Source organism: Tenrec ecaudatus, chromosome 18 (assembly GCF_050624435.1).
Source record: "Tenrec ecaudatus isolate mTenEca1 chromosome 18, mTenEca1.hap1, whole genome shotgun sequence".
In the NCBI taxonomy this organism is placed as follows: domain Eukaryota; kingdom Metazoa; phylum Chordata; class Mammalia; order Afrosoricida; family Tenrecidae; genus Tenrec; species Tenrec ecaudatus.
The window spans coordinates 70,723,152-70,749,537 of NC_134547.1; the positions used below are offsets into that span (position 1 = coordinate 70,723,152).

The following is a 26,386-nucleotide window of genomic DNA, read 5'->3' on the forward strand; positions in this document are numbered from 1 at the left end:
CTCCATCCACTCTGTGCTGGACTGGGGACTCTGGACCAGATCCCCGGCCAGCTCGGGGTTAGGGGTGGCAGGTGTGTCCCTTGGTCCCAGGCTGTGGAGTCAGACAAGCGTGTGCCCCTGGACGACATCTGTTCCTTAGACAACTGGTGTTGGGGACCCGAGGGGCCGGGGAGGCTCGACCACTCTCACCCCTCCCACCTCTCTGCCCTGCTGCTGTCCTTGTTGTTGTTGTCAAGTGCTGACTCGATGGACAACAAAATGAAATACCGCCCGGTCCTGCACCGTGCCCACCACCACAGCCACTGTGGAGCCCAGAGGCAGCTACTGTGTCAGTTTTTCCTGGAGGGTACCCCCCACCTTTTTATTTATTTATTTATTTATTGAACCTCTCCTTTGCCAAGAATGCTGCCCCCTTCTCAGGGCCTGGTCCCTCTCGATGGCATGTCCTAAATCTCCTGGCATCCTCCCTTGCAAGGAGGGGCTGGGCTTTGCCCAGGCCCCATTTGTCCTTCCTCCTGGGCGTCCAGGGTCTATTCAGTGCTTCTGCCCAACGTCGAAGTTGACACACACCCGTTTGCCTCTGGGCTGCCGCACTCACTGTCCAGCGTTTGACGTGCCTGTGGGGTGGCTGAAAATGCCATGGCTTGGGGTCAGCCCCCCCCAAGAGTCCTGAGAGGGGGAGGAATCTCTGTAACAGGAACTGGCCACCCCCTGCCCCCCACCCCTACCTTAGTTTGCAAAACCCTGAGCCCGGTGGGGAAATGCTAACCACAGTGCAGACTCATTTGCAAAGGCAAAGCAGGGGTGGGTGCAGGGATGGGGGGCCTGAAGGGACACACTCCCCAGGGTGAGCTGCCCTGCTGATAGCAGCCAGGCCCCACTGTTCGGTTGAGAGCCGGGCGTCACCAGCTGTGGCCTTTATTGCGGACCCACCTGCCTGTCCCAGTCCGAAGGGGAGAGTGGAAACAGGGTGGTGATTCGGCAAAGCCTTTGTGCATGGACTCTGAGAAGGCATGCTGCTGCCTCTGGGCTGTGCTTCTGATGTCGGTGCTGGTGGTTAACGCGCGAAGCCTGCCGCCTCTCCCAGATGCGCTCAGGGGATTGTCCTCGGGTTCAGCGGTGAGAGGAGTAGGAAAGGGATACCCCCCTCCCCAAATGCGTGCAGAATTTCCTGTTTTTCACCACACTTCCGTGAGCAGCCTGGTACTCCGTTGACCAAGGTCCCACGGAAGACCAGGCCCGGATGTTCCCACAAAGCTGAAGAGTAAGACAGGGACCTGTCCTCCTCCTTCAGATCTGGCGGGCAGGGGTGAGGTGAGAGTGGGCTGAGATGTTCACATGCCTGAGGCCACACATTGCCCAGGGCGCCCCTGAGAGCCTCTGCTACAACCAGCTCCCGACAGGGGGCTTTCGCCCTGACACGGGGACCGGGCAGTGACTGGAACACTCCATGAGGACTCTCGAAGAGGAACTTCAGAAGAGGGGGGGACGCCCGAGGGGCACGGATGCTTCAGCAGGCCGAGCGCTGAGCTTTCTGCTCACAGAGCCCAGAAACCCCTTTTCTGCGGAGAGGACACTGGGCTTGGGTACATGAACCCCCAAGAAGGCTTGTGGGCCCCACACTGTCCATCACGTTCATGAAGAACTAGGGCTCTGCTCTCTCAGACGGGGCCTCTGGGCCAGGGAGCTGGGTGGCAAACTTGTGACCCCTCGGGGCTGCCTCTTACAGCCAGGCCATGCTTGTTTGGGTTCCCCCTTGCACCTTGTGGTGCCATTGGTCTGCCCAAGGGTCATGCCCCAGAGTTCTGGCCAACATGGCCCAGTTCCTGCTGGCCGAGAGCAAGGGCAAGCTTCTGGAAACCCCCTGGCCCCTGCTGGTCACTGAGCCTCTCTGCTGAGAGACTGACTTTGGTCCAACACACAGAGCAGTGAGCTCACCTGGCACCTTGCCTGTGGGGGTGGCTTCAGGGAGCCAACTTCCTGACCAGCATTCAGCCCATCAGCCCCCAGGTTCCCAGTAGCAGGGCTCACCTTATCTCGGGGCCTCTCACCTGTCTCCCAGGTGCTGGTGGCACTCAACCCAGCCAGGTGGCCAGGAATGAGTGACTCAACTGGAGCTCTCTCTGGAAGGCGGGGTTCTTTAAAATGAAGCAAACACACAGACCTCCCCCTGCAAACCCCCACAACACACACCACACAAACCCATAAAGTGCGCAGGAGGACAAGACCGTGTCCGTGTGTAGAACCACTTGCTAGTGGGAAAGACCGGAAACAAGAAACCCCAAACTCACCGCCATCGAGTCAATTTTGACTCACAGGGACCCTCTTTAGGGGTTTCCAAGATGGTAAATCTTCTCAGCAGCAGAAACAGCCTCATCTTTCTTCGTTGGAGTAGCTGGTAGATTTGAACCGCCCACCTTGTAGTAGCTGCCGAACATTTACTGTACCTTACCACCTGGGCTTGGGAAGGACAGCTGTGGTTTGAAGAATCCCGGACAACCCTGCCTTTACTGGGCAAGCGTGCCCTCCTGGCAGACGGCCCCAGCACTGGAGTTGGCATGCCCAGAGGTGTCCCTAGGGCATGGCAGTGTGGCACCCACCCTGGGCACCGCCTGAAGGGGGCGACCCTGTGCACGAACGATTACAGTCTAGCCCTTCTTTATGGGAGAGGCTCCATGGGTCAGGGCCAACCCTGCGGCCTCACTATGCGGCGTGACAAGGCATGACCGGTTTTCATTCGAGGAAGAAGGAGGTGCCGCCGTCATTTTCATGCCCTGCCATCCAGTGAGATGGGAATGGTGAACGATCTTGACGAGTGTTACTGAGCAGATGGGATGGTAACGCTATCGAAACGATGGTTGTCGGAGATCTGGACAGGGGCACGAGTCCAGTGCTTGCCGTGGGGGCTCTGTGCCCAGCCAAGCCTGGCTCAGGCCCCTGCTGTGGGCCACTTCCTCTGGGTTTCAATGACTGGCTTATCAGAAGGCAGCAGGAGCGTCTGACTTCTGGCCCGGGCTCAAAATAGTATGGGCGCTGGCAGGAGGCCAAGCTTAGAGTTGGTTTGTAGGGCGCAGAAGCAGACCGACTGGGTCTTCTCAGAGGGTAGATCAAGGGTGACTTTTGAGTCAGTGAAAAGCAGAGGGGTGAGCACTGTTTGGCTGGGGAGGCCCTGGTGGCGCAGTGATCAAGCACTGACCTGCTAAGGGAAAGAAAGGTCTCCTGTTCAAGTCACCAGCTGCTCCACCGGGGAGAGATGAGGGTGTGTGAACAGTACTGCCCTGGAAAAAACCCTGCCAGGGCAGTTCCACTCTGCCCTTCAGGGTCACCGGGAGCTGGGTAAACCCAGTGGCAGTGTGTTTTGTTGGCCCAGTGCGTTAGTCTGGGTTGACCAGAGGAACAACCGCAGTGACCCTCATATCCATGTGTAAGAAAGAGCTTCACATCAAGGAGTAATTGTATATCAAGGAAATTCCCCTAACGCATTCTAACTCAAGTCTGTAAGTGCGATACTGGTCCGTAAGTCCCTCTTCAGACTCATGCACCACATACAGTGATGCAGAATGAAGAATCCCAGGCCGGCGGGTGAGAGTCGTGTGGATCCCAGGGCGGTGGTGGCATCCCAGGTCTCTCGGTGGTTTGTCAACAGTAAGACTCAGAGAGAGTGAGGGGCCGGCCTCCCGAGAGCCATTTATCTCACTTGTGCCTCCAGAAGACATCATCGAGTTGCGAGCTGATGGACGGGCTAATTTAAGCTCCACCCCTGTCTTCTTACAGGTGCCACGTTGGCACCAAAATCCCAACTACCACAAGCCTCTTCTGACCATACCCACAGCTGGTTCTAAGTAGGTCTTGTAGCGATATGTAAAACACAGCTTTCGCCAAGTCAGCGCCTTTCACATGTACACTTTAGTGAGACCAGCTACGTTACTCATGCGCAGTGCCCCCACCCCTGCCCCAAGCATTGTCAAGTGTTCCGCCACTGTGAACAAAAAGTCACTGCTTCTGAAACGGCATGTCTCTGCAGGAATGTTTTGGGTAGGCATGTGTATCGTTTGCTTATATGTACACATGTGTATACATATATATGTATATTAATGAGGGATAACTAACATAGATACAGGAGCCCTGGTGACAGTGTTGAAGCACTTAGCTGTCTCCTGAGAAGTTGGTGGTTCAGATCCACCCAACAGCTCCATGAAAGAAGACCTGACTGGCTGTTCTACTCTGTCCGTGTGTTCTCTGAGGCAGGATGGACTTGATGACATCAATCACCACCACCCATACCATCACTACCTACCACCTCCATCATCATCACTCTCACCCACCACCCACACCATCACTGCCTACCACCTCCACCATCACCAACACCATCACTACCTACCACCTCCATCATCACCACCACCATCATCACTGCCTACCACCTCCATCATCACCACCACCATTTCCACCTACCACTTTCATCATCATCACCACCATCACCACTACCACCATCACTGCCTACCACCTCCATCATGACCACCACCACCACAAGCACTACCATCACTACTTACTACATCTATCATCACCACCAACATCACTACCTACCACCACCACCACCACCGCCACCACCACCACCATCACCACCACCTACTACCTCCATCATCATCATCATCACTACCATTACTACCTATCACCAGCACCAAACCATCACTACTGACCACCTCCATCATCACTACCCACACCATCACTACCTACCACCTCCATCATGACCACCACCACCACAATCACTACCATCACTACTTACTACCTCCATCATCACCACCAACATCACTACCTACCACCACCACCATCACCACTACCTACTACCTCCACCATCATCATCATCACTACCATCACTACCTATCACCAGCACCAAACCATCACTACTGACCACCTCCATCATCACTACCCACACCATCACTACCTACCACCTCCATCATCACCACCACCATCATCACCATCACCACCATCACTACCTACCACCTCCATCATCACCCTCACCACCTACCACCTACCACCTCTATCATCATCACCCACATCATCACCACCTACCACCTCCATCATCGTCACCATCACCACCCACACCATCACCACTTACCACCTTCATCATCACCACTGTCGCCCACCATCACCACTCACATCATCACGACCCACTACCTCCATCATCACCACTACCACTGTTATCACCACCATAACCCACTCCCATTACCATAACCCACCATCACTATTACCCATTACCACCTACCACCACCACCACCACCACCGCCCATACCATTACCACCTACTCCCTCCATCTTTACCACTATCACTCACACCACGACCATCTACCACTTCCATCATCACCACCATCATTACAACCACCCATACTACCACCACCATAACCCATTACCATTGCTACCCTACCATCACCACCTACCCCCTCCCTCATCCACACCACCACCACCATGACTACCACCACCACTACCCACATCACTACTACCACTCACCACCTTCATCGTTACACCCCCATAAGCCACCATTATCATTACCCACCTTCACCACTACCCCCTAGCACCATCGCTCCCTCTCCCAGATGATACTGTGCACAACGGTGAGTGAGGGTCTCAAGATTATCCACAGACGCATCCCTCTCTGATCACCTGCAGGTCAGGTCTAGATCATGCCCCGTTCTCAGATACCGTCCCCACCCCCTCACAGGTACCCCTCTCGGCCTTTTATCCCTGCCCATGGGGTGTGCACCACTAATTCGTCCTGTTTCCTTCTCCCTTATGACATGAGGAGCCAAGCTGAAGATGTCGGCCTTGTCAGACAGCCACCTTGGTGGAACACCATAACTGAGCCCCATTCCACTGGTTTCTATCTTCTAGTCCTGTAGTACCAGGTAACGTCGACTTGCCTGCTGCTCGCATGCTTGGCCTTTATGCCAAACAGACGTGTTCAGATGTGGCTCCGTGATCAGTGCCAAGAGGTTCTCTTGGTCACACACTTGTCTTCTTCTCAGCAGGCTGCCTTCCAGTCAAAGGTCCAATCGGAGTAGTGGCTTCCAGGGGGATCTGCGGGGCCGGTTCAGTCCAAAGCAGAGAGGTCAGCTCGGATGGGCATGGTGGCTGTGTTTTGGAATCTACTGTGTAGAATCTTGACAGATGTTCTTGGGGCAAGACAGGGCCATGAGGAGAAGAATGGAGAGTATTGAAGCCCGCATTGTTCAGGGAAGTTGTGCCGAGGGAGTTTTCTTTCCCGCCGCGATGCTGCACCTGCTCATTCTTTGGGGGGAGCGAGGGCTGGCATAGGACAGGCTCGCCGGGAGTCCGTCTATTTACCCGGATCTTGCCCTTCTGGGACTGCTTTTTGTCCCCCCAAGTCAGCATTTCAGAGTGACGTCATTTGACTCCCGCTCGACAAGGTCAAAACAGAAGGGCTCAGAATTCTTCCAGGGAGGCTTAGCAATGATGGAAAACGCCTCTTCCAGAAGTACACAGCACTGACGGAACCACGTGTCCCAGCTTGATATTGTTCAGGAAAGGTGTCTTTGTGTAGCAGTGCTTTGGGACTTCACCTCGTATGTGGTGGGTGGCGCTGGAAATCATTCTTAAGATCTGTTTATCTGAGTGAGAAAGGCGAGCGGGCGTACGTGATGTGATATAAGTAAAAACGTCACATTGAAAACTTTGCGTAAAGTTCACCATCACATAACTGACGAGTGAGAAGTAGTGTCAGAAACTCACTAAGACTGCCGAGCCCAGGGCAGTCCAGAGCGGGTTGATCCCTGTTTAACCCCCGCGGGTTTTTGTCAGAGTACACGGGCTTTCTCTGTAATCTTACTCTGTCGTCTTCAAGAGTACCAAACCCAAACCTAATGGCTGGGTTCTCTGGAAACACAAAGCTAGCGAAGTGGTATGGGGTCAGCTTCACCCGCTCACTGGGGGCCAGCTCAGACCCACAGAGGACAGAGTAGAACGATCGCGTAAGATGTAGAAAACTCAATGCCCATCGAGTTGATCCGATCCATAGCGACCCCTTAGGCCAGGGTAGAGATGCTCCTGTGAGTTCCGAAGATGGTAACTCTTCCTAAGAGTGGAAAGCCTCGTCACAGTCTTACAGAGCAAGGGACGGTTTCCTACTGCTGGCCTTGAAGTTAGCAGCCCAACGCGTAATCACTCTACCCCCAGGGCTCATGACATAACAGATACTTAATTATTCAGGTGTTAATTGGAAAGAGTCCTTTCGTATTTTCCCCTGGTTATCAAAAAGTCCAACAATTTAATATTTTTTGATAGTCACGTTCCTGTTCCCGCAGGACGTACGTGTTCACCTACACTTGAGAGACATGGATGTCACTCTTCAAGCGGTGTGGCCATCTCACCCCTATTTCCGAGTCCTCCCTACTCCATCTCCATCAACTTACTGCCCCTCACCTTTCTTGCTGCTATTGTAAATTTGATTCCGGTCTCGAAAAGGTGTATGGCTCAAAAGCACGCCTATGTTTCACTACCTGCGTCGAGGTCAGGCGACTTCCAGGAGCTATTTGAGAGGGCTTCAATAAGTTGGTGGAAAAGTGGAATGAAAAGGTAAAAGAGACACCCCCCTCGCTCCCCATCTCCCCAACCCCGGACTTTTTGATGCCCCTTTGTACTTAGATTAAGGTTGGATATGTTTCTGGGGCAGCCGTTTCAGCTGTTCGCCCAGCTTCTGTGGCTCCAGAATGTCTGGTGTGCATGAGGATTTGGCATTCTGTTCTCCCTTTGGGTCAGGATGGTGGAGAAGACTCTTTCCTCTACTTCTTCCGGTCTCATGGCAGAGGAGGCAGTAGTAAGTGATGTGACAACATGTGATAGCAGCTAAAGACTCACCGAGCAGGTGACAGTGCAGCAGTGCTCTTTGGGGCTCCTTTGTCTTTGCGGTGGGTGTGATTTCTCTATTCACGCCCAGCTGCAGCTCACCCCAAACCACACTGCTAGGAACTGACAGGGCTGGGCTGGGAACCCGCATCTGCAAGATGCTCCTGAAGCAGGACTCTGTCACCTCTCGCCGTGTGGAACCTCAGGAAGGCCCCGGGCATGCACATACGCCCTTTACCCAGCTTCAAGGTCAGAGGCTGCAACCCACCCGAAGGCACTCGGCACCCGGCACCCTTGGTTGTTTCCAGCTGGGGTCTCGGCTGAGACCAGTCTCCCAGCCCCCGGTTTCCTCCTTCACACGGAACTACCAGCAGGGGAGGAGGTGTCACACAGTGGTCTGAAAGAACATTCACGCCGTCCGCTCCACCTGCTTCCACCGAGACCTCCGCTGCCCCCCGCCCCCAACACCCCCTCGAGATGGTGGTTCCTGCTCTTCCGTTGTGTTGGCCTAGTAGCTACACGAAGCAGGTCTTGCTCCCACTGTTCGCATGGGCCAGGGGAGGGCAGGTGGAGGGGGAGGGCCGGCAGCCTGTTCAGGTCCCCACGGAGGGGAGCAGGGCTGAGATTTGCACTGTAAGGTCTTTGGACTCCAGGACCCCCGAAGGGTTTCCCCCCTCCTCCTCACCAGGAGAACCTCCTCCTGCAGAACCTGGCCAAAGACCCAGACCTCAGAGAGTCCACCCCCCGACCCCCCAGCCTGCAGAGGGGCCCAGTATAGACTTGATGGCCCCCTGGCATATCTGGACCAGCTTTCTAGGCCTACCGGGTGGCAGAGTTCTAAAGGCCAGAAGTGTGAAACCAAGGCATTGGCAGGGCCCATGTGTTCTGAGGACGGTGTCCTGGCATCTGGTGCTTGTGGGTCGTGGCCGCCAGGCTGCAGGCTGCCTCCAGCTTTTCGCACACCTTACAGCTCTTCAGCCCCTTTCTTGTAAGGACACGTCTACTGACTGGGGCCCACTCTTCTCCAGCGTGACCTCATGGAAACCTGACGTTGCCTGCGAAGTCACTGCTGCCAGCCCAGTTCGTGGGTGCCGGGACTCTAGGTGCTAGGTGCCCTCTGCGACACAGTGGTTAAGTGCCTGGCAAACCTGCCAGAGCAGGGGTGGCAATTTCCTCCCCTCATTGATGTGACAACCTGGAAAATACTCCCACCATGTCACAGGGGCACTCACTGTGCCAGAAATTGACACGGAAACAGGCACTGGGATGTGAACCCCTGTTTGGGGGGGGACTCAGGACCCCACCTTAAGGTGCTTAGTGGGGGTGTTGCTAGGAGCTGTTCAGGCGGTTCTGACCCATAGCGCCCCTGTGTATAGTGGGAGGAAGCCCCACAAGGCCCTGCGCTGTCCTCACTGTCGTTCCTGCGTCTGAGCCGCTGTGGCAGCCGCTGGACCGCTCCATCTCCTTGAGAGCCTTCCTCTGTTTCGCTGCCCCTCCACTTGATCAAGCGTGATGGCTTTCTCTAGGGACCAGTCTGTCCCCTCCTCCCAGTCCCAGTCCATGTTACAGTGACCTTGGTGTTCAGTGGTTCGGTAGTTAGCAGGTTGGGCTGCGATCCCCATGCTCGGAAGTCTGCAACTACCAGCTCCTGACACTGCCATTGGCCAAGGCTTTAAACCTCCACGGAAGTCAACAGCCTCCCTTTGCCCCGCAGAGCAGATGCCAGAGCTGGTGGCTGCTTCTGCGAGGTCACAGCCTTGAGGACCCTAAAGAGCAGTTCTTCTCGGACCCCGGTAGGGTCACCCTGCCTTGTGATCAACTTGACTGCTCAGACAAGTCCCTAGAAGTTACTGCATCTCAGTTGGTTTCACAAGTCAGGGCAGTATGTTAATGGGGACACACACATGCACACGGTCTTTTTCAAACCACAGGAGCATGGGTGGTGAGCACTGCATGGAGAGATGACTCTGATACCAGGAGCCCCCCTGCACCAGTGGAAGAGGCTGGGGTTCAAACCCAGGAGGTCAGCCCACTCCTCCACCCCCTCTGTGTGCATGGTTTCTCCCCAGGTGGCTCTGCCTCGCTGGATGCGCAGACCCCAGCCCGGGGATGTTACTGCAGGTGGTTTGGGGTCCACTTGGTCCTTGTGCCCTGAACCCCAGCCAACGGTGACATTGTCACCCAGCAGGTTGGCCCTGTGATGCAAGACCCAGTGCTGGGCACCCGGACAAAGCTGCCCCCAGGGCCTCCGGCTCCTCTGATTACCAAATGGCAAACTGCCGCCCGAGGACAGCTGCTTCCTTCCTGCTGCCTCGGGGCTCCTGGTAACCTGGGGTGTCCCAGCTGCCATGGCAGCCCGCCTGGGGCCTCTGGAGCTGGCCCACTGCTTCCCGAGGGTCGGCATTTTGAAACCATCTGCTGTCCCGAGGGAGCAAGGCGGGGCTTCTGTTCCCATAGAGAGCTGCAGTCCGGGAAACCCACAGGGGCAGTTCACCCTGTCCTGTCGGGTTGCTGAGAGTCAGCCAGCGAGGGAGTGATTCAGAAAGCACATGAGGAGTTGTGTAGGGCTGGGCTACGAGGGGTCAGGGGATTAGTAGCTGTGTTAGTCCGGGTAGACGAGACAAACAAAATCATGGAGACGCTCGTGTGTAGGAAAGAGGTTTATAGACGAGGGCAAATGAATATTGAGAAAACGTCCCAGCCCAGTCCAGATCAAGTCCATAAGTCCAATATTAGCCCATATGTCAGATACCAATCTATGAAATCCTCTTCAGACTCATTGAAACACATGCAATGATGCTGAATGCAGGGAGCTCACAGGCCAGTGGGTGCAAAGTCAGTGGTGGTAGAAGCATCTCTGCGCTGGCAGGGGTCTCCATGTGGCTGCTCCAGCACCCAGGGCTGCATGCATCAGGGTAGGTCCCTGTGGCTTCTTCTCAGGGATGTCTCCCAGGAAGTCAGCCTTGTCAGTAGAGGCTCCAAGGAAGTGAGCCGAGAGAGAGAGAGAGAGAGAGAGAGAGAGAGAGAGAGAGAGAGAGAGAGAGAGAGAGGTGTCTCCCACCTTCAAGGAAGAAAATACCAGGAGTCCCCAGAGTCCTCAGGAGAAGGCCATGCCCACACAGAGGCCTCATTGGCTATGATATGATTGATAGGCTAGGCTCCACTCCTACACTCTTAATCCTCAAATTGACAAGCAATTATATAATTACCAAAGTAGCTAACGGTTTTCTCTCTCTGTTAGTTGTAGTTTGGGTGAAAGTTGTCAGAAGAAAATCACTTTTCCATTCAGCATATTCGTACACGAGTTGTTTCCTGACCTGGAGTCCACCCGGGGGCAGCGGTGCCACCTTGCGCTTCCCACTTCCTCCTGGGATTCCTGTTTCCACTTGTCCCTTCCTGTTCCTTCCTGCCTGCTGAGCTTCCCCAGACACATGCTGCCCCTTTGAGCTCAGCCAGCCTGCTGATCTAAGAAGTGCGCATTTCCCCGGTGTCCGCCAGCCACCTATGGAAAAAGAGTATCCTTACATGTTCATTGTCTCCCCAGTACGTCTGCCAGTGGGTGGACAGAGGGACCTTTTTATTGAAGCCACTATATCCTGACTGAATTGACAGGGTAGGAGGAGAGTTGCCGTGGGAGACTAAATAAGTGGCATTTTTGATTCGATGAGGAAATTGTCGCCAAGGTCAGCCATGCTCCTGACCTCCACACAATTCATCATGTGGAGTCGGCAATAGGGAAATCTCCCAGGGACTGGTTCATTCTGTGTTCGTTTTAAAGTAGAGAGGGGGCTCGGAGGATGCCCCAGAGGGAAATGTGCAGCTCCCCCCAACTCTCCTGCTCCCTGTCACTACCCCCACCAATGACGGGTCACATCATAGCCAAGATTCTCTTTCGCGTTGCATTTTGAGATTCGTTTAGACTTCTGTTAACAAAGAAAAGTAAAAACAAACTTATCAAAGTTGACGTGATTCCACCACCTGGCGATGCCCCGTGCTCAGTACACCTTCCTCAATGTCCCCTGCCATCTTAATGGCTGTGACAATGGGCTCCAGGGGCAGCAGCGCCCCTGAGGATGGCAGTGTTTCCTTCCGTTGACACCGTCAGCAACAGCTATCGTTAATGACAGCAGATCACTGGACCGTCCATCTTTGGGCTTGGGTGTGTGCATGATTTTAGAACCGCCAACCTGCAGCTCTGTTGTCAGGTGTGCTAGGTATTGCAGAAGTCATCGCGTCTCTGGGTGCCGCTCACCCAGCTTCTCCCAGCGGCGTTACTGCAAGCGACTTCAACTGCAGACCTCGATTCGGTTTCCCTTAAAAGAAAATGTGCGTGTCCGTTGTGGTAGAAAGGAGCTTTTGGGTCGGTGTGGTTGTCTCCCTTAGATAGGCATGGTTGTGTTCTGTAGATGAAGCTGTGTAACCACGCCACCATGGACGCTGTTCCCATGTTTCTCTTCCCAGCTGGCTTGGTTGATCCTAAAACAGCAGAACGCTTCCTTAGGCTGTCCCATCTTCTCTCTGCACTCTTTGCCCTGCGCCTGGCCATCTGAAGGGTGGGGGCCAGACTAGAACATTCTGTCAGCTAAAGCAGGCCACAGAGACTGGCTGGGTTCTGGGGGCAGCTGGCCCCGTGGGGCCTGATCACATGGAGATGCAGTCCTTGGGGACCACCAAAGCAGCAGTCTCCCTCATTGTCTCTTTTTCCCAGTTGGCAGTGTACCTCCCCCCCACCGGTCCCTGGTCCTGCCGCTTGTCTTTTCCTGGCTAGTCCCTGCCTGTCTCCTTCCCCCGGCCTTGAGCGGGGCCACAGCACTTGTTGCTTGGGAACAGAAGGCAAAAGATCAACAAGGGTCAAGCTTGCCTAAGGCCATGTGGACCATGGACCCGGCCCTGAGCTGGTGGTCACCTGGTGTGCTCTCTCTGCCCCCATCTCCTGACCTCCTTTCCGCCCTCCCTGTCTCTTTAAAAGAGAGATACTCTCACCTCCCCTTCATCGAAGTTGCATTGCCAAATGCCAGCTGTCCTCACTGCCGCCCTGCTCATGTTGACTCTAGAAGACTCTAGAATGTGGGACTGCCTCCGAGAGTCTCCAGTACTGTAGATCATTACCAAACCCTGAGCCCATGCTGATTCAGAGGGACCACCTGGTGGGTTCCTGAGTGTAACTGATTACGGGAGGAGAAAGCCCAGTCTTTGTCCCAAGGAGCGGATGGTTTCTAACTGCCGACCTTGTGGATCATACATAGCCCAAGGCGCCACCAGGGCTCTGTCTAGGGAGGAGCATGCTGCCTCGTCATCCTCTGGCAGAGCAGCCAGTGGGTTCAAGTGTACCACTGAGGCTCCTTGTCCAAGTTCAGAAGACATTCCTCTTTGCAAGGAGGTGGGGGAACCCTGACACTGTTCACTTCTAGCAGGAGGGGCCTAGCCGCTGGCCAGAAGCAGAGCCGGCCTCACCCGTCCTTAATGGGGAGTGAAGCAGCCGCTCCCCTGGGGGTGAGGTGGGGGGAGGCTGCTTCTGACTGACCACCTCCACCCTTCTTCCAGTGGACATCATGGAGATCAAGGAGATCCGGCCCGGGAGGAACTCCAAGGACTTTGAGCGAGCCAAGGCCGTGCGGCAGAGGGAGGACTGCTGCTTCACCATCTTCTACGGCTCCCAGTTCGTGCTCAGCACCCTGAGCTTGGCAGGTGGGTGTGTGCCGCCTCGCTTTGTGTTCTGGTCAGTATCCTCCCTGCTTGGGGTGCCCCCTCCCCAGCAGCCAGGGGTATCCAGGCTCTGGATCCTAGCTCCACTACTTCCTAGCTGTGTACCTTTGGGTGAGGCCCTCAACATCTCTGAAAAGTGGGTCCCTCTACTACGGGGTGGGGTGGAGGATGCTGGGAAACCTGCAGTGGATGGCTTGGCTCCTGGGAAAACTTGCAGACTCGATTTTGGGAGCTTTTGGCCTATCGGCCAGGCCCAGGGGTGTGTGGAGGTGTGAGTGTGACCCACCTTCCTCCCTCCCTCAGCATGCAGACTCAGAGGAGTGTCCCTGAGTCTCACATTGCACACACACGCACAAGCATGCACACACACACTGAGCTGATACCTGTGTCTGCACATGTGTGCACACGCATGCACATATAAGCACACAGTGCACAGACACCCATGTGTGCCCATGGACACATACTAGGTTGACAACCTGCATGCACACGCAGACACACAGTGCACAAATACACGTGCACACACTGACCTGACACCTGCATCCGCACACACGTGCACCCCCGCAAACACACTGGTGTACAAATGCCACACGCGTGCCCCAAGGTTGGAAGCACTCACAACAAACAGTGGCTGCTGCAGAGACTTGAGCAAACTGATGTCGTGGAGCTGTGCAGGTCTGGGCAGTGCGTCCTTCTGTGATGCGTGGGCCGCCGTGAGTCAGGACCGACTGGAGGCACAGAACAAGTGCCTGGCCTTCGGGAGCTCTGGTGGCAGAGTGGGTTAGGCATTGCTGCTAACTGCAAGGTCAGCACTTCAAACACACCAGCCTGTCCAGGGGAGAAAGACGAGACTTCCTGCTCCCACGGAGATTCACAGCCCCAGAGATTGCCCTGCAGCGTCAGAATGGCTCTGGACCGACTCCGTGGCAGTGGGTCTAGTTTTGGTTAGGTTGTGCCTGATGCCGAAACGTGCTAGCATCTTGTGGTCTCCTCGTCTCAGACCGAAAAGCCAACCTTGCTGCTATCGAGTCAGTTCTGAGCCCTGTTGACCATATAGGACAGAGCAGAACTGCCCCTGTGGGCATCTGTACAGGAGCAGACAGCCCCCTCTTTCTCCTGCAGAGTGGGTGTGGGGGGCTCCAACGTGGACCTCGCAGGTAGCAGCCCAGCTTGCAACCCACGGCACCACCAGGACTCTTTTCTCAGGCCCAAAGTAGGTCCTCAGCCACGAAGAGAGCCCCCGGGTGGTGAGGATGGTTAATATGGAAGGTTGGTGGTTCAAGCTCCCCAGAGGGGCCTTGAAGAAAGGCCTGGTGTGTGGGCCGGGTTGTGCTGAGAAATCCAGGGACACTCATCTCTGGATAAGAAAGAGCTTTATATCAAGAAGTAATTATAGATGAAGAAGGCATCCCGGCCCAGTCCAACTCCAGTCCATAAGCCCGATCGCATTCCGTCAGTCCCTCTTTAGAGTCACGTAGCCATGTGCAATGGTGCAGAATGCAGGAAGATCTCAGGCCAGGGGGTGCAGAGTCACGTGGATCCAAGGTCCATGGACTCCAGCAGCTCTCAGGATCCATGGCAGAACCCCACCAAGCTGGAAGGCACAGGGGGAGAGAGAGGGGGAGCTTCCCGGTGCCCTACTTACAAGGTCACATCCTTACAGAGCCACCATCCAATAGGCACATGATAGGCAGGTTGGATTTTATCCGTATACTCTCATACACCTTCAAGTGGACATCAAACACCTAACTACCACACCTGACAGTCTGCCTCTGAACCTTCCACCACCATCAACTTGAGGCCCCTAGGTGAGCTTGGCCACGTGGGGGAGGGGTCCCCATGAGTCTGGGTCAACAGGACACTCACGGGTGGCTGTTTGAGAGCCATGAAGGCAGGGTCATCACTGGGGTCCTCCTCACCAAGGAGAGACCGGCAAGGGCTTCTCCCATGTTCCTGGGCTGCCCGAGACTGGGGTTGGCCAGGACAAAGCCCTGGAAGCCAAGTCCGGCTCCAGGGTTAACCCGGCCTCCCTGTTTTCCTTCCCCTTCCAGCGGATTCCAAGGAGGATGCCGCCAAGTGGCTCTCTGGCCTCACAATCCTGCACCGCGAGGTCCTGAATGCCTCCACGCCCACGATTATCGAGAGGTACTAGGCCCTGCCCAACCCCCCTGCCCCCCTGTCTGTGGGTATACTCGCCACCGGCAGCCACTCTGCCCCTTGAGCCAGCTCAAGTGATGGGCTGGGGGCATGCTGCCCCCTGGCCCGTATAGAGTTGGTGCTCAGGCCTGCTTGGGCCTCTGCATTCTCAGCTAAGAGCCTCTGTGCGCATACCCAGCCTCGACCCCTGGGGTGAGCCACATGGGCAAACCAGGGGGGTGGGGCATGGGGAGAGGGGGAGGTAGACTCTATGGCGAGGTGGGAGTGGGAGGAGGGCGAGTGGGAAAAGTGAGGACTCCCTCCTTCCCAGCAGAGTCTGAGGGTATTCAGATGTGGAGGCCTGGGGTTTCCTACTGGTCACTCTTTCCTTTTTAAAATCATTTTATTGGTTATTAGGGGCTCTCAGCTCTTATAACAATCCATCCATTCATTGTATCAAGCATACATGTACATATGTTGTCACCATCGTTTTCAAAACATTTTTTTTCTATTTGAGCCCTTGGTATCAGCTCTTCTTTCCCCGCTCCCTCCCCCACCTTCCTACCCTTGTGAACCCTTGATAAATTATAAATTATTGTGATTTTCATATCTTACCCCAATCGCTGTCTGTCTTCATTCGCATTTCTGTTGTTCTCCCCCTTGGGGGGGTGGGGTTATACGTGGATCATTGCAATCGGTTCCCCCTTTTCTTCCCATCTCCTCCTTTCCCCTACCCTCTTGGTATCATTACTCCCATTTCTGTTCCTGAGGGGTTTGATCTGTCCTGGATTCCGTGTGTCCAGAGCTCTTGTCTGTAACAGCCAGTGTACGTGTTCCGGTCTAGCCGGATTTGTAACGTAGAGCTGGAGTCATGATATTGGGGTGAGGAAGATTATTTGTCACTTTTTGTGGGCTGCTGGGAACTTCTCTCAACACGGTCCCCTCCCTGTCACTCTTGCGCTGGGTGGCATTTACAGGTTAATTAGTCCCCGCCCCCCACCCCCCGGCACTCCAAAGCCCTGCAGTTGGCACCAGCTATCTTCCTTTGGGGAGCCCTGGCAACATCATGGGTGGTGTATTGGTGACCTGCTAACTGCGAGGTCAGCAGTTTGAAACCAGCTGCTCCACGGGAGAAAGTGGAAGCTTCCTGCTCCCATCGAGAGTCACCGTTCAGAACCCTGCAGGGGCAGGTCTACCCTGTAGAACATCGGGTGGCTGTGAGTCGGAATCGACCTGGTGGTAGTGAGCAGGGCTTCCTTCTTTGCACGGGCATCCTCAGAGAATCGCCAGCTGAAGGAACACTAGTCTCTTGCAGGTGACAGGGGCCCTCTGAGCTCAGCGAGGGCCCTTCCAGCCCCGAGGCAGAGACACCTTCTAGAGCTAGAAAGTTGGAAACCCCTCGTCCTCTTCTGACCTTCCCTGTCCCTGTGTCCCGGGAGCCTGGGTGGTGTCGTGGTTACATGTTGGGCTGCTAACCAAAAAGTCAGTAGTTCGAAACCAGCAGCAGCTCTTTGGGAGGAAGACGGGCTTTCTGCTTCTGTAAAAAGTTACAATCTGGGAAACCCACAGGGCCAGCTCTACCCTGCCCTGTTGGGTCACTGAGAGTGGTTTGCTGCTAAAGGATTAAGTTAGACTTGTGCTGTGTTCTAACCTCTCCTTCCCTCCCCCTCTCTCTCCGACCTCACGTCTGAACTTCCCAGTTGGCTGAGGAAGCAGATTTATTCTGTGGACCAAACCAGAAGAAACAGGTGAGACGGCTTCACGTTTCTTTTCACCCTTTGGTCTCAGATACTTCTTTGCAGCCAAGCCCGTCCAAACAGAGCCTGTGCATGGCAGACACTGGCACGGCAGGGCATGGGGGACCATTCTTCCTGGCAGAAAAGGTGTCGAAGCGAGCAGGCACCCCGTAGGAGGGAATACATTTACACCCGCAGGAACGAGGCAGTCCGTCAACCCGCAGTTCTGACAGGTCTCGCTGTGCCCGCTCAGCCTTCACAGGGGGCTGGAGTGTGGACATGGTCCTCCCGAGATCAGGTCTGACAAGGGGGTGAGGGACGGAGCGCAGGTGCTGTGTGGGGTGCTGGGGCTGGCAGTTGGCAAATTCTCCTCTTTTTCAGTGGTGATTTGGGTGCAAGTTGACAGAGCAAATGGGGTTTCCAGCCAGTGATTCAAATGTGCCTGGATCCTGACACGGCTTGTAGTTGCCATGGCCACACAATGTTACTGGTCCTGCTTCCGCTCTGTGTCTCTTCTTCAGGGTCATGCTTCTTCCCTGGTCCGTCCTGCCTTCCAGCTTTCTCCCTGGGCAGCTGCTGCCCTCGATTCAGTTATTCTAAGGTGTGTGGACCCCTTAAGGTGTGTGGACCCCCTGGTCACCTATAGATGGTACTTGTAGTCAGGCCATCGAGTCCATTCTGACTTAAAGGAGCCCCTGGCCGCCTTAGTGGGCTGCCAACAGCAAGGTCAGCAGTTCGAAACCACCAGCCGCTCTGCAGGAGAAAGACGAGGCTTTCTGGGTTACAATCTGGGAAACCCACGGGGGCAGTTCTACTGTACCTGCAGGGTCGCTTGCAATGACCTGTCCGTGATTCGGGCCAAAGTTGAGGTACGGGGGAAGGGAGCAGGGGTGAGTTCAGGCCTGGAGAGGGTAATCGAGGGTCATAGCCTCAAGGTGCCAACCCATTAACCTGGTCGATTTTGAAGCCCTCTGCTCTTAGGGAGCCTCTGTTCTTACGGTCACTCAGGTCCAGCTGCAGAAGCCACATCTGGGCCTTGCCACACTGGGAACGGAACCCTGCCCCCTTCCTCTTGCCACCGATATTTCACGACCTTCATGTCCCAAGTTCACCAGAGGCTGCCTGCCTCCTGGGGTTTACTGGGCAGTAGGAGCAAGGTTGGCCCTGACGATGCAAATGCCGTGACCGGAAGATGGCTGTAGACCCCAGGGCACCATGAGAATTGATAACCGAGCCTCATGTCACGGCAGGTCTTGCATGGGGTGGGGTGACAGACCCCCCTGCATTCTCAGAGCTCCACGCCAGACCTCTTGAACGGGCGTGTGTGTTCCTCTGGCTGAATGTGGTGCCCAGTCTGACACCACATCCTTAACCTTGAGCCACCGGGCTGTGCCCAACCCTCCTGTGTCATCATCGGGACGAACACTGCGAGGAGCACCCGTGAGCCCGCCGCTTTGTAAGCCCCCCGCGAAGATCCAAGGACTCCTTCGTGGAAGTGGTGTTCCAACTGCAGGGTGTGCGGGCTGAGTCTCAGCAAATGTGGCCGGCACCTGATGCTTGTGGAGGACAGATAGCATCCCCAGATTTCTTCCAACTTTGTTAATTGGGGGGTGGGGGGGAGGGTAAACTTCTCTTCCTCTGTGAGCGAGGCTGAGCCACCCATCACCATCACTCATTCTTGCTGGAGTTGATGAGGAGGCTCCAAAGAGCTTGTGCGGGAAACGGGGGGCAGGGACTGGCATTTCTCACCCCCTTTCTGAAGCTCCCTCGTGCACCGTGTTGTATGTCCCAGAGGTCAGCAAGGAAAGCACGGGCTGGTGTGTGCTTGCTCACCCACTTGTGGTGAACAATTGTCACGTTTCCTAATCACGTCTGAGATTCTTCTTAGGCCAGGATGGCATCTGCCCCCCTCCCATCCCCACAGCACCTCCCCACAGAGTCAAAGCCTCTTTTCAAAGGGACAGTCCCTGGCAGGAGTAGGGGACTCAGGAAACGAGTAAGCACGAGCTGACCTGTGCTTGCTGACTTAGCTGTAGTGAACCGTTTCTCCTGGGTCTGCCTGAAGTCCTTCTGAAACCACGCGAGTCAATAAGCACACATCAGCCTGTGTTCAGAGGGTTACAGATATGCAGCTGTGGTACAAGGAGGCCTATGCCTAGCAGGGGTGAGAGGCAGTGGAGGGACCTCTGTCACCCTGCACGCACAGGCTGATGTGTGCTTACCTGACTGGGCCGAAGCTGACAGTTTCACATGTCTGTGCATGTGCCTTTTATGTGGCATCTGAGAGATGGTGAAACCCATATGAAATTGTTCACCAGGGGTTGGTAGGTGAACGTGGTGGTGTAGTGGGTTAGGCTTTGGGCTGAGAACCCAGAGGTCAGGGGTTCAAACCCAGCTGTTGCTCTGGGGAAGAAAGCTGAGGCAGTCTGACTCCCGTAAGGATTATTACAGCCTGGGAAACCCTACGGGGCAGTTCTGCTCTGTCCTACAGGATGGGATGGACTCGGGAGCAGCGGGTGGCTACCTGGGTAAAACCTGCCCCTGTTACCTGAGTCTGACAGACTCCTTATTTTCCTGGCAGTCTCTCCATCTGCAGGGTAACTTTGCATTTGGCCGGCACCCTCCCTCACTAGTCGCTAGCAGAGTTTGGCGGGGCCCTGATCGATGACTTCTCTGTACGACCTCACTGACGTAGGGCGCCAGCCTTGAGTTCTCTCTATGCGGGCTTCCAAGTGTGCTAGCTGGTTAAGCCAGCTCAGGGCACATGATCCTGCCAGTCTATTGCATCCTCCCTCCTCCTCCACCTCCTCCTCCCACCATACCTCCCCTCCTTGTGCCACACCCGGGCCTGTCTCATGGGTCAGACGAGGTCTCTGCGCCTGGACGGTGCCTCCCACCCTGACCCGCTTCAGCGCCAGCAGAGCCGCTCCCTCTGCCTTCCTCCCCTCTGTGGTTGTGGTGACTCATGGTTGAGTTTGGCACTGTGATGGCAGCCGGAGCCACGCTGGGCGAGCTGGTACTAGGGTCCTCTGGTGTTTCCCTCACCTCCCATCAGTCAACGGGAATTTCCCTCTGGCTCGGGGCAAGTTCTTGTGCCTTCCCACGGGCTGCCCAGAGCTTTCTGCAGACAGCGAGCCCTGCTCCCAGGTCCAGCCCCCACCCTAGCCCCCTCCCAGCCGGCAGAGCCCTGCTGCTCTGTCAGCGTGTGGAAAAATCCCACCTTCCCTGTGCTTCCATGGGGGCCCAGGAGGGACTCTTCCAAAGGAACTCGGCCCAGATGCCAGGGACAGGGCACCCGGCTTCTGCCAGCCTCCCTCCCTTTCCTGTCACCCACGTCTAAGCATGTTTCCTGAAGGGAAACAAAGGCTCAACAGAGCAAAGCAAAGACGCAGGTGGCAGGAGGCCTGCTGGCTAGGACCCTGTCCCAGGTGTTGGCTTTGGCCCCAGTGCCCCCCTCCCACCCCTTTCACCTTCCAGCCTCTAGAGGTAAATATGGCGGCCGCCCCTGCTGGCTGGGGATGCACGCAGCAGGCCCGGCTCCTGTTTCACGCTCAGCGTTAAGAGACAGCCTCAGGCCCGCGTGATTGATGCAGGAGCAGACTGAGGCCCAGAGAAACTCAGCGATGTGTCGGGAGCAGCCCAGCCTTCTGGGCAGGGAGGCCTTCAGGGCCGAAAGGCACACCTATCACATTGTTATTTTTCCTTAATTTTGTGGAAAGAGTAGTTTTATTGGCATACACTTCCCATGTTGTATAATCTAGTTGCTCAGGCGTATGAGGACTTGTGCTATAGGCTTCACAGCCTGTGTCATGTCCTTTTCTGCTGACTCATTTTTAGCCCCCCCACTCCTCCCCCGCCACACCCCTCTCCAGGTGTTGTCCCCAAAGACCTACCTGTTCTGATTTCCAGATCCAGAAAATGTAAATTTCATACAATGCAGAACACCATCCTACAAGACCGCACGAAGCCCACGGCGATGATTTTGCTCGTGTTTTTTAAATGGCGCTATGGAGGGTGGTGCTGTGGGTGACGGGTTGGGTTGCTGACCAGAAGTCCAGCCGTTCAAACCCCCTAATCACTCCGTGGGAGTGAAAGGAGGCTGCCTGCTCCCATGAAGAGTTACAGACAAGGAAACCCACCGGAGCATTTCTACGCCGTCCTGTAGGGTCACTGAGTTGGAATCGACTCACTGGGGGTGAAGTGTGTGTGTGTTTAATTGCAAGGCAGGAGGATTCAGAACCCCTCCCTTCCCCACCACGAGCAATCACTTTATCATTTTTGTTCTTTTACCAGGCCACCTTCCTAAACACAGCTCCTATGCCAGGCACTGGACTGTCTTCTCGCTCTGTTTCTCAGTTTTGCACGCCCCTCCCCCCTGCTTATTGTGAACGTAAACGATGAATGCGCACAGACCTTAGTTTCAATGATGACAGTCGCTCCTGGTGACCATCCAAAAAAAAAATTGGGAACTCCTAAAACCACCTGTGTACCTTCAAGTGGCTGGTGCTGGTTTCTGGGAGATCCTCAGTTGTCAGGTCACTTTATTAAGGCGTAGCTGTCTCCATCTCCTTTGGATCATATTACTATCTGGGAATCCTTCTGGGGGTCTCAGAGAAGTTGGGAAGACGATTCCCAAGATGGGGTTCCTGTGTGTCCTTTTACCCAGATCACCCCAATATCAGCCTTTTCACATCATGGTGCTCTTTTGCCCAAACCAGGGAGCTGCCCTGGACACTCTGTTAGGAACTGAGCTGTGGACCTGAAGCGATGTCACCAATGTCGCTTGACTGCCCCAGGGTCCTAGCAGGAGGCCCCACCAATGCGGTTCAGTTGTCGCGTGTCTGCCTGGTCTCCTGTGATCCCCCATGACAAGTGCTGGGTCCCTCTTAAAGTTTCACAGCCTGCACAGTTACAAGGCATTTGTAGATTGACCCTGAGTTTGTGTCTGCCCGGTGTGTTTTTCAGTGTTGGATGGTGGCTAGACAATCATCCCCGGTGGTATAAACCTAAACACTAGAGCTCACCCAGAGCTATGTCTTAAGAAAGGGGTTTTATTCTCTGCCTGCCCCCCAGATCCACCATGGACAACCCCAACAGCTCCTGGAAGACAGGGCAGATAAGGATTATGGTGCTGGGTAAGCACAACATGGGCCGACTGGCCATTGCGTGTGCTCAGCAGGACTGAACCACCCAGCCAACGCGCTGCCTGCCATGTTTCCATGTGACTGAGCTAGGCCCTCTGGCCACGCCCGGTTCTCTGGCCGCCGGCCGCCAAGCACAGCCCACGGTAGACTCCACGAGGCTCTTTTCACCTCATGCTAAACATCAAAAGTCTTAACAATTGAAATAGTGCTTTTGGCAAAAATGTACCTGACAAAACCTACCAGCCACTCTGCCATTTCTCCACTCGCCGTTTGATGGCACCGGTCGCGTTCTTCATACGGAGTCCCCGCGGCCACCCCCTCAACCCTGTTGTTGCCAGCACGTAGATGCAGACTCGTGGCCCTCCACACACCTCGCCACGCTTGCCAGTGTGACCGTCACTTCGACCACATAGATGACTCTGGCCTGGGGCTCAGCGTGGAAGGCAAGCCTGCTTTACTCTCCCATGCCCACTGTGTTGACCAGTCAGTTCTCACTCCTTGGAACCCTGTGGATTCGAACCAGCAACTCTTGGTAGGAGTAGAGTACTGCGGAACTGCCGGCCTTGTCGTTAGCAACCCTGTATTCAATTCACTATGGCACTGGGGCTCTTTAGGACGGGGTGAAGCCACCCCTGTGGGTTTCCAGGACCATCACTCTTCCTGGGAGTTGAAAAGCCCCATCGGTTGGAACTGTTGTCCTTGGGTTAACAGGCTGAGTGTAAATCCGCCATGCCACCAGAGCGCTGACCTACGCGCACGCTGAAGTCTGGCTTCGGGAGATGGCCGAGTTGCCAGCTGTAATGCTGGATCTCTGGGTGCTCCAGTCTCCGTAGGCCCAGCAAGTCTGATTCCACATGAAGCTGCAGCTCTGCTCCCCAGTGTTGCCTCCTCTGGACCAGGACCCATCCATTGTGCTCTTGAGCAAAGCCTTTAGTCCTGGCGCCATGGACGTCAGACCTGCTATGCCCCATTGTAACTCTTAGGACAACTGTGTTGATACTGAAGTCTTAGTTCGAAAAACTACCTTGTTGTTTTGTTTCCCATGCTTCCTTATGTGCTTGGGTTTACCAACTGTGTCCCCGAGTGCTCGCGTGACCTGTTACCTTGAGCGGGGCAGCGTTGGCTAGAGTCTTGGGGGCAGGATGCCCAGGAGGGAGCCATTGAAAACTCTAGAGCTTAATGATGGAGCTGGGTTTCCCTCTCTTGCAGCATCAGCCTCCGAGAATTGAAGGCCATCTTACCCATGATCAACTTCAAAGTGAGCAGTGCCAAGTTCCTCAAAGACAAGTTTGTGGTAAGTTTTTCAGCTTGGCCCCCAGGGCTTCTTGGAACTCAAAGCTATTTAGCGGCTCTCACAGAACCCCTCTGAGCTCTGTCCGGTGGCGCCCAGTGCAGTCCTTCACCTCCAGAGGGCAGCTGTGGCCATTGACTGAGGGGTTGTGGAAATACCTCAGGACCCTGCAGACGATGTTCTCCCCACAAGACCAAGTTGTACAGAGCTGTTGGCCTTGGACCATGCAGTCTCCCATCTGTCTTCCAATACTGCTACCTCTCTGTCCCTTACTGTCCCATAACCTTTCCCTCCCGGTAACATGAGCTAATATGTTTCTTTGGAAAATGTTATGAAAGAGTCCTTATGTGGGCTGCCAGGATTGTGGCATTTAATGTGGAAGTCCTGGTAGTGTAGTCGCCTGAGCTGGTTTTTCCCCCTCCCTGCCTCTCTCCCCACCCCTAATCCCTCTACCCCCATTCATCCACCTACCCACCCATCTGCTCATCCACCCATCTGTCCATCCATTCATCCTTATATCTGCTTACCACTGACCTACCTGTCAGTCCACCCATCCATCCATCCATCCATCCATCCATCCATCCATCCATCCATCCATCCATCCATCCATCTGTTCATCCCTTTATCCCCTCATTCATCTGTCCATCTACTTATCTACCAACCTACCCATCTGTCTGCCTACCCATCCACCCATCCACCCACCCACTCACCCCCATCCAATCACTTATTTATCCACCCATCTGCCCATTCTCCCCTCATCCATCCATCCATCCATCCATCCATCCATCCATCCATCCATCCATCCGTTTAACTACAAACCTACCCATCTGTTCATCCATCTATCCATCCATATATCCTCCCATCTACCCCCACCCACCCATCCATCTGCTTATCTACCCAACCTTATGTTCTTGTATTTCCAGGTGGGAGTGGTGGCTGGTAAAGTTGTGTTGGATAGGATTGTGATTAGGTGGGTGATGCGTGGCTAGAGGCCATACCTGGTCCCCTTTTTTGCCCTGAGAGAGGTACTCACTCTTGCTGACTAACTGGCCAGCACTGGATACTCAGAGCCCGTGCCAGAGGGCTCCGTTTGGCCATGTCCACAGCAGCTTGCGTCACGGGATCCCTCATTTGATTTTGCACTCTCGAGTTCTACCAGAGTCAACCCTTTTTTATTTTTCCTGGTTTCCAAACCATCCTTGGACTTGCCCCCAGCATTCTGTCCTCATCTCCGGAGAGGGAAAGCGGAAGAGGAGGGTGGAAATTTATGAGAAGAGAGGTGGGAGAAGCATGTTACCATCGATCACAATGCAGCGAGAATCTCATCCTTCACTAGGACACTCACCGAGCCGGGCGTTTTGCAGCTCTTGTCTCATTCGGTTGCTGAGAAGCCCACGGGAGGGTGTGACGGGCCCTCCCACCTTACAGATGACAAAATGGAGGGTCTAACGCCCCTCCAGTCCACAGCCCAGAGTCAGGCGGCAATTCTATTGTATAGCAAGTAGTCACCATTCTACAGGAAACAGCTATCCACAGAGATGAACACTGCCTGACTTCAAACCCTTGGTTAATTTATTAATGGTTTTAAAAAAAAAAAGACCGTATCTGGAACTGGAAGTCCTAACGAGAATGCCTTTGGCCCAGACAAGGAGTTGTGCGTTGTGGCTCTTGGAAGCGTGGCTGGGTCTCTCCATGTGCAGGGGCTCACGGAGAAGGGCCTTCTCTAACAAGGGTCCCTGGTGAGTCTCGTCTCCCCGGAGGTGGTAAGAAACGCGCGCCTAGTCGGGGTGCAGAGGAGAGAGCCTGATGCTAACCAGCGACAGCGAAAAGGCGTTCTGTTTCTGTGAACAGGGAGGAGACATTCTTGTGGTGGACATCAAGAGTCATGTGGTCACTTGTCTTTTTGTTCAACAGGAAATAGGCGCGCACAGAGAGGAGCTCAGCTTCGAGCAGTTCCACCTCTTCTACAAAAAACTTATGTTTGAGCAGCAGAAGACGGTAAGCGCAGTCGGGCAGATAGAGGGCCGAGGGGTGGCCTCGCCTCCCCGCCACGCTCCTGCCGCGGCAAAGTCTGCGTTCCCCCCCCCCAGGACGCCAGGAGAGACGAGCTCCATCTCCTCAGGTCACGGAAAGGGGAGACGGAGGTTCGGGGCCTGTTTAGAAGCCCTGGGGGCTTGGTGCACTATGGGCTAAGCCACTAACCTCCAGCCCCCCTGCAGGAGGACGACGGGCTGTCTCTTCCTGTCCAGAGTGACAGTCTCTGGAACCCACGGGGGTGGTTCTACCCTGTCCTATAGGGTCGCTGTGAGTTGCCGTCAATGTGATGGCGGGGAGTTTTTGTTTTGGCCGGGACCTGTTCGATAGGTAGCAACTCTTCACTATAAGGCAGTGGAGGGGAATGCAGGGACATGGTGATATATGGGGTGCCAGCCCCCATAACCAAATGGGTCCAAGGGGGCAGTTGTGTAATTGAGGGGTAAATTAAAGAGACATCAGACAAGACTGCCATGACTTCAGGAG

At 55.0% G+C, this 26,386-nt stretch overlaps 1 protein-coding gene across 1 annotated transcript in view; it reads left to right on the forward strand.

Moving 5' to 3' along the window:
- LOC142431787 (1-phosphatidylinositol 4,5-bisphosphate phosphodiesterase gamma-2-like) overlaps positions 1–26,386 on the forward strand; it is a 70,325-nt gene that overhangs the window by 35,958 nt on the left and 7,981 nt on the right. Inside the window, exons 2-6 of the mRNA XM_075536741.1 lie at positions 13,401–13,544; positions 15,611–15,704; positions 17,396–17,443; positions 23,785–23,869; positions 25,781–25,864. Of these exons, the coding sequence (XP_075392856.1) occupies positions 13,401–13,544; positions 15,611–15,704; positions 17,396–17,443; positions 23,785–23,869; positions 25,781–25,864 (455 nt within the window). The remainder of the gene's footprint in view (positions 1–13,400; positions 13,545–15,610; positions 15,705–17,395; positions 17,444–23,784; positions 23,870–25,780; positions 25,865–26,386) is intronic.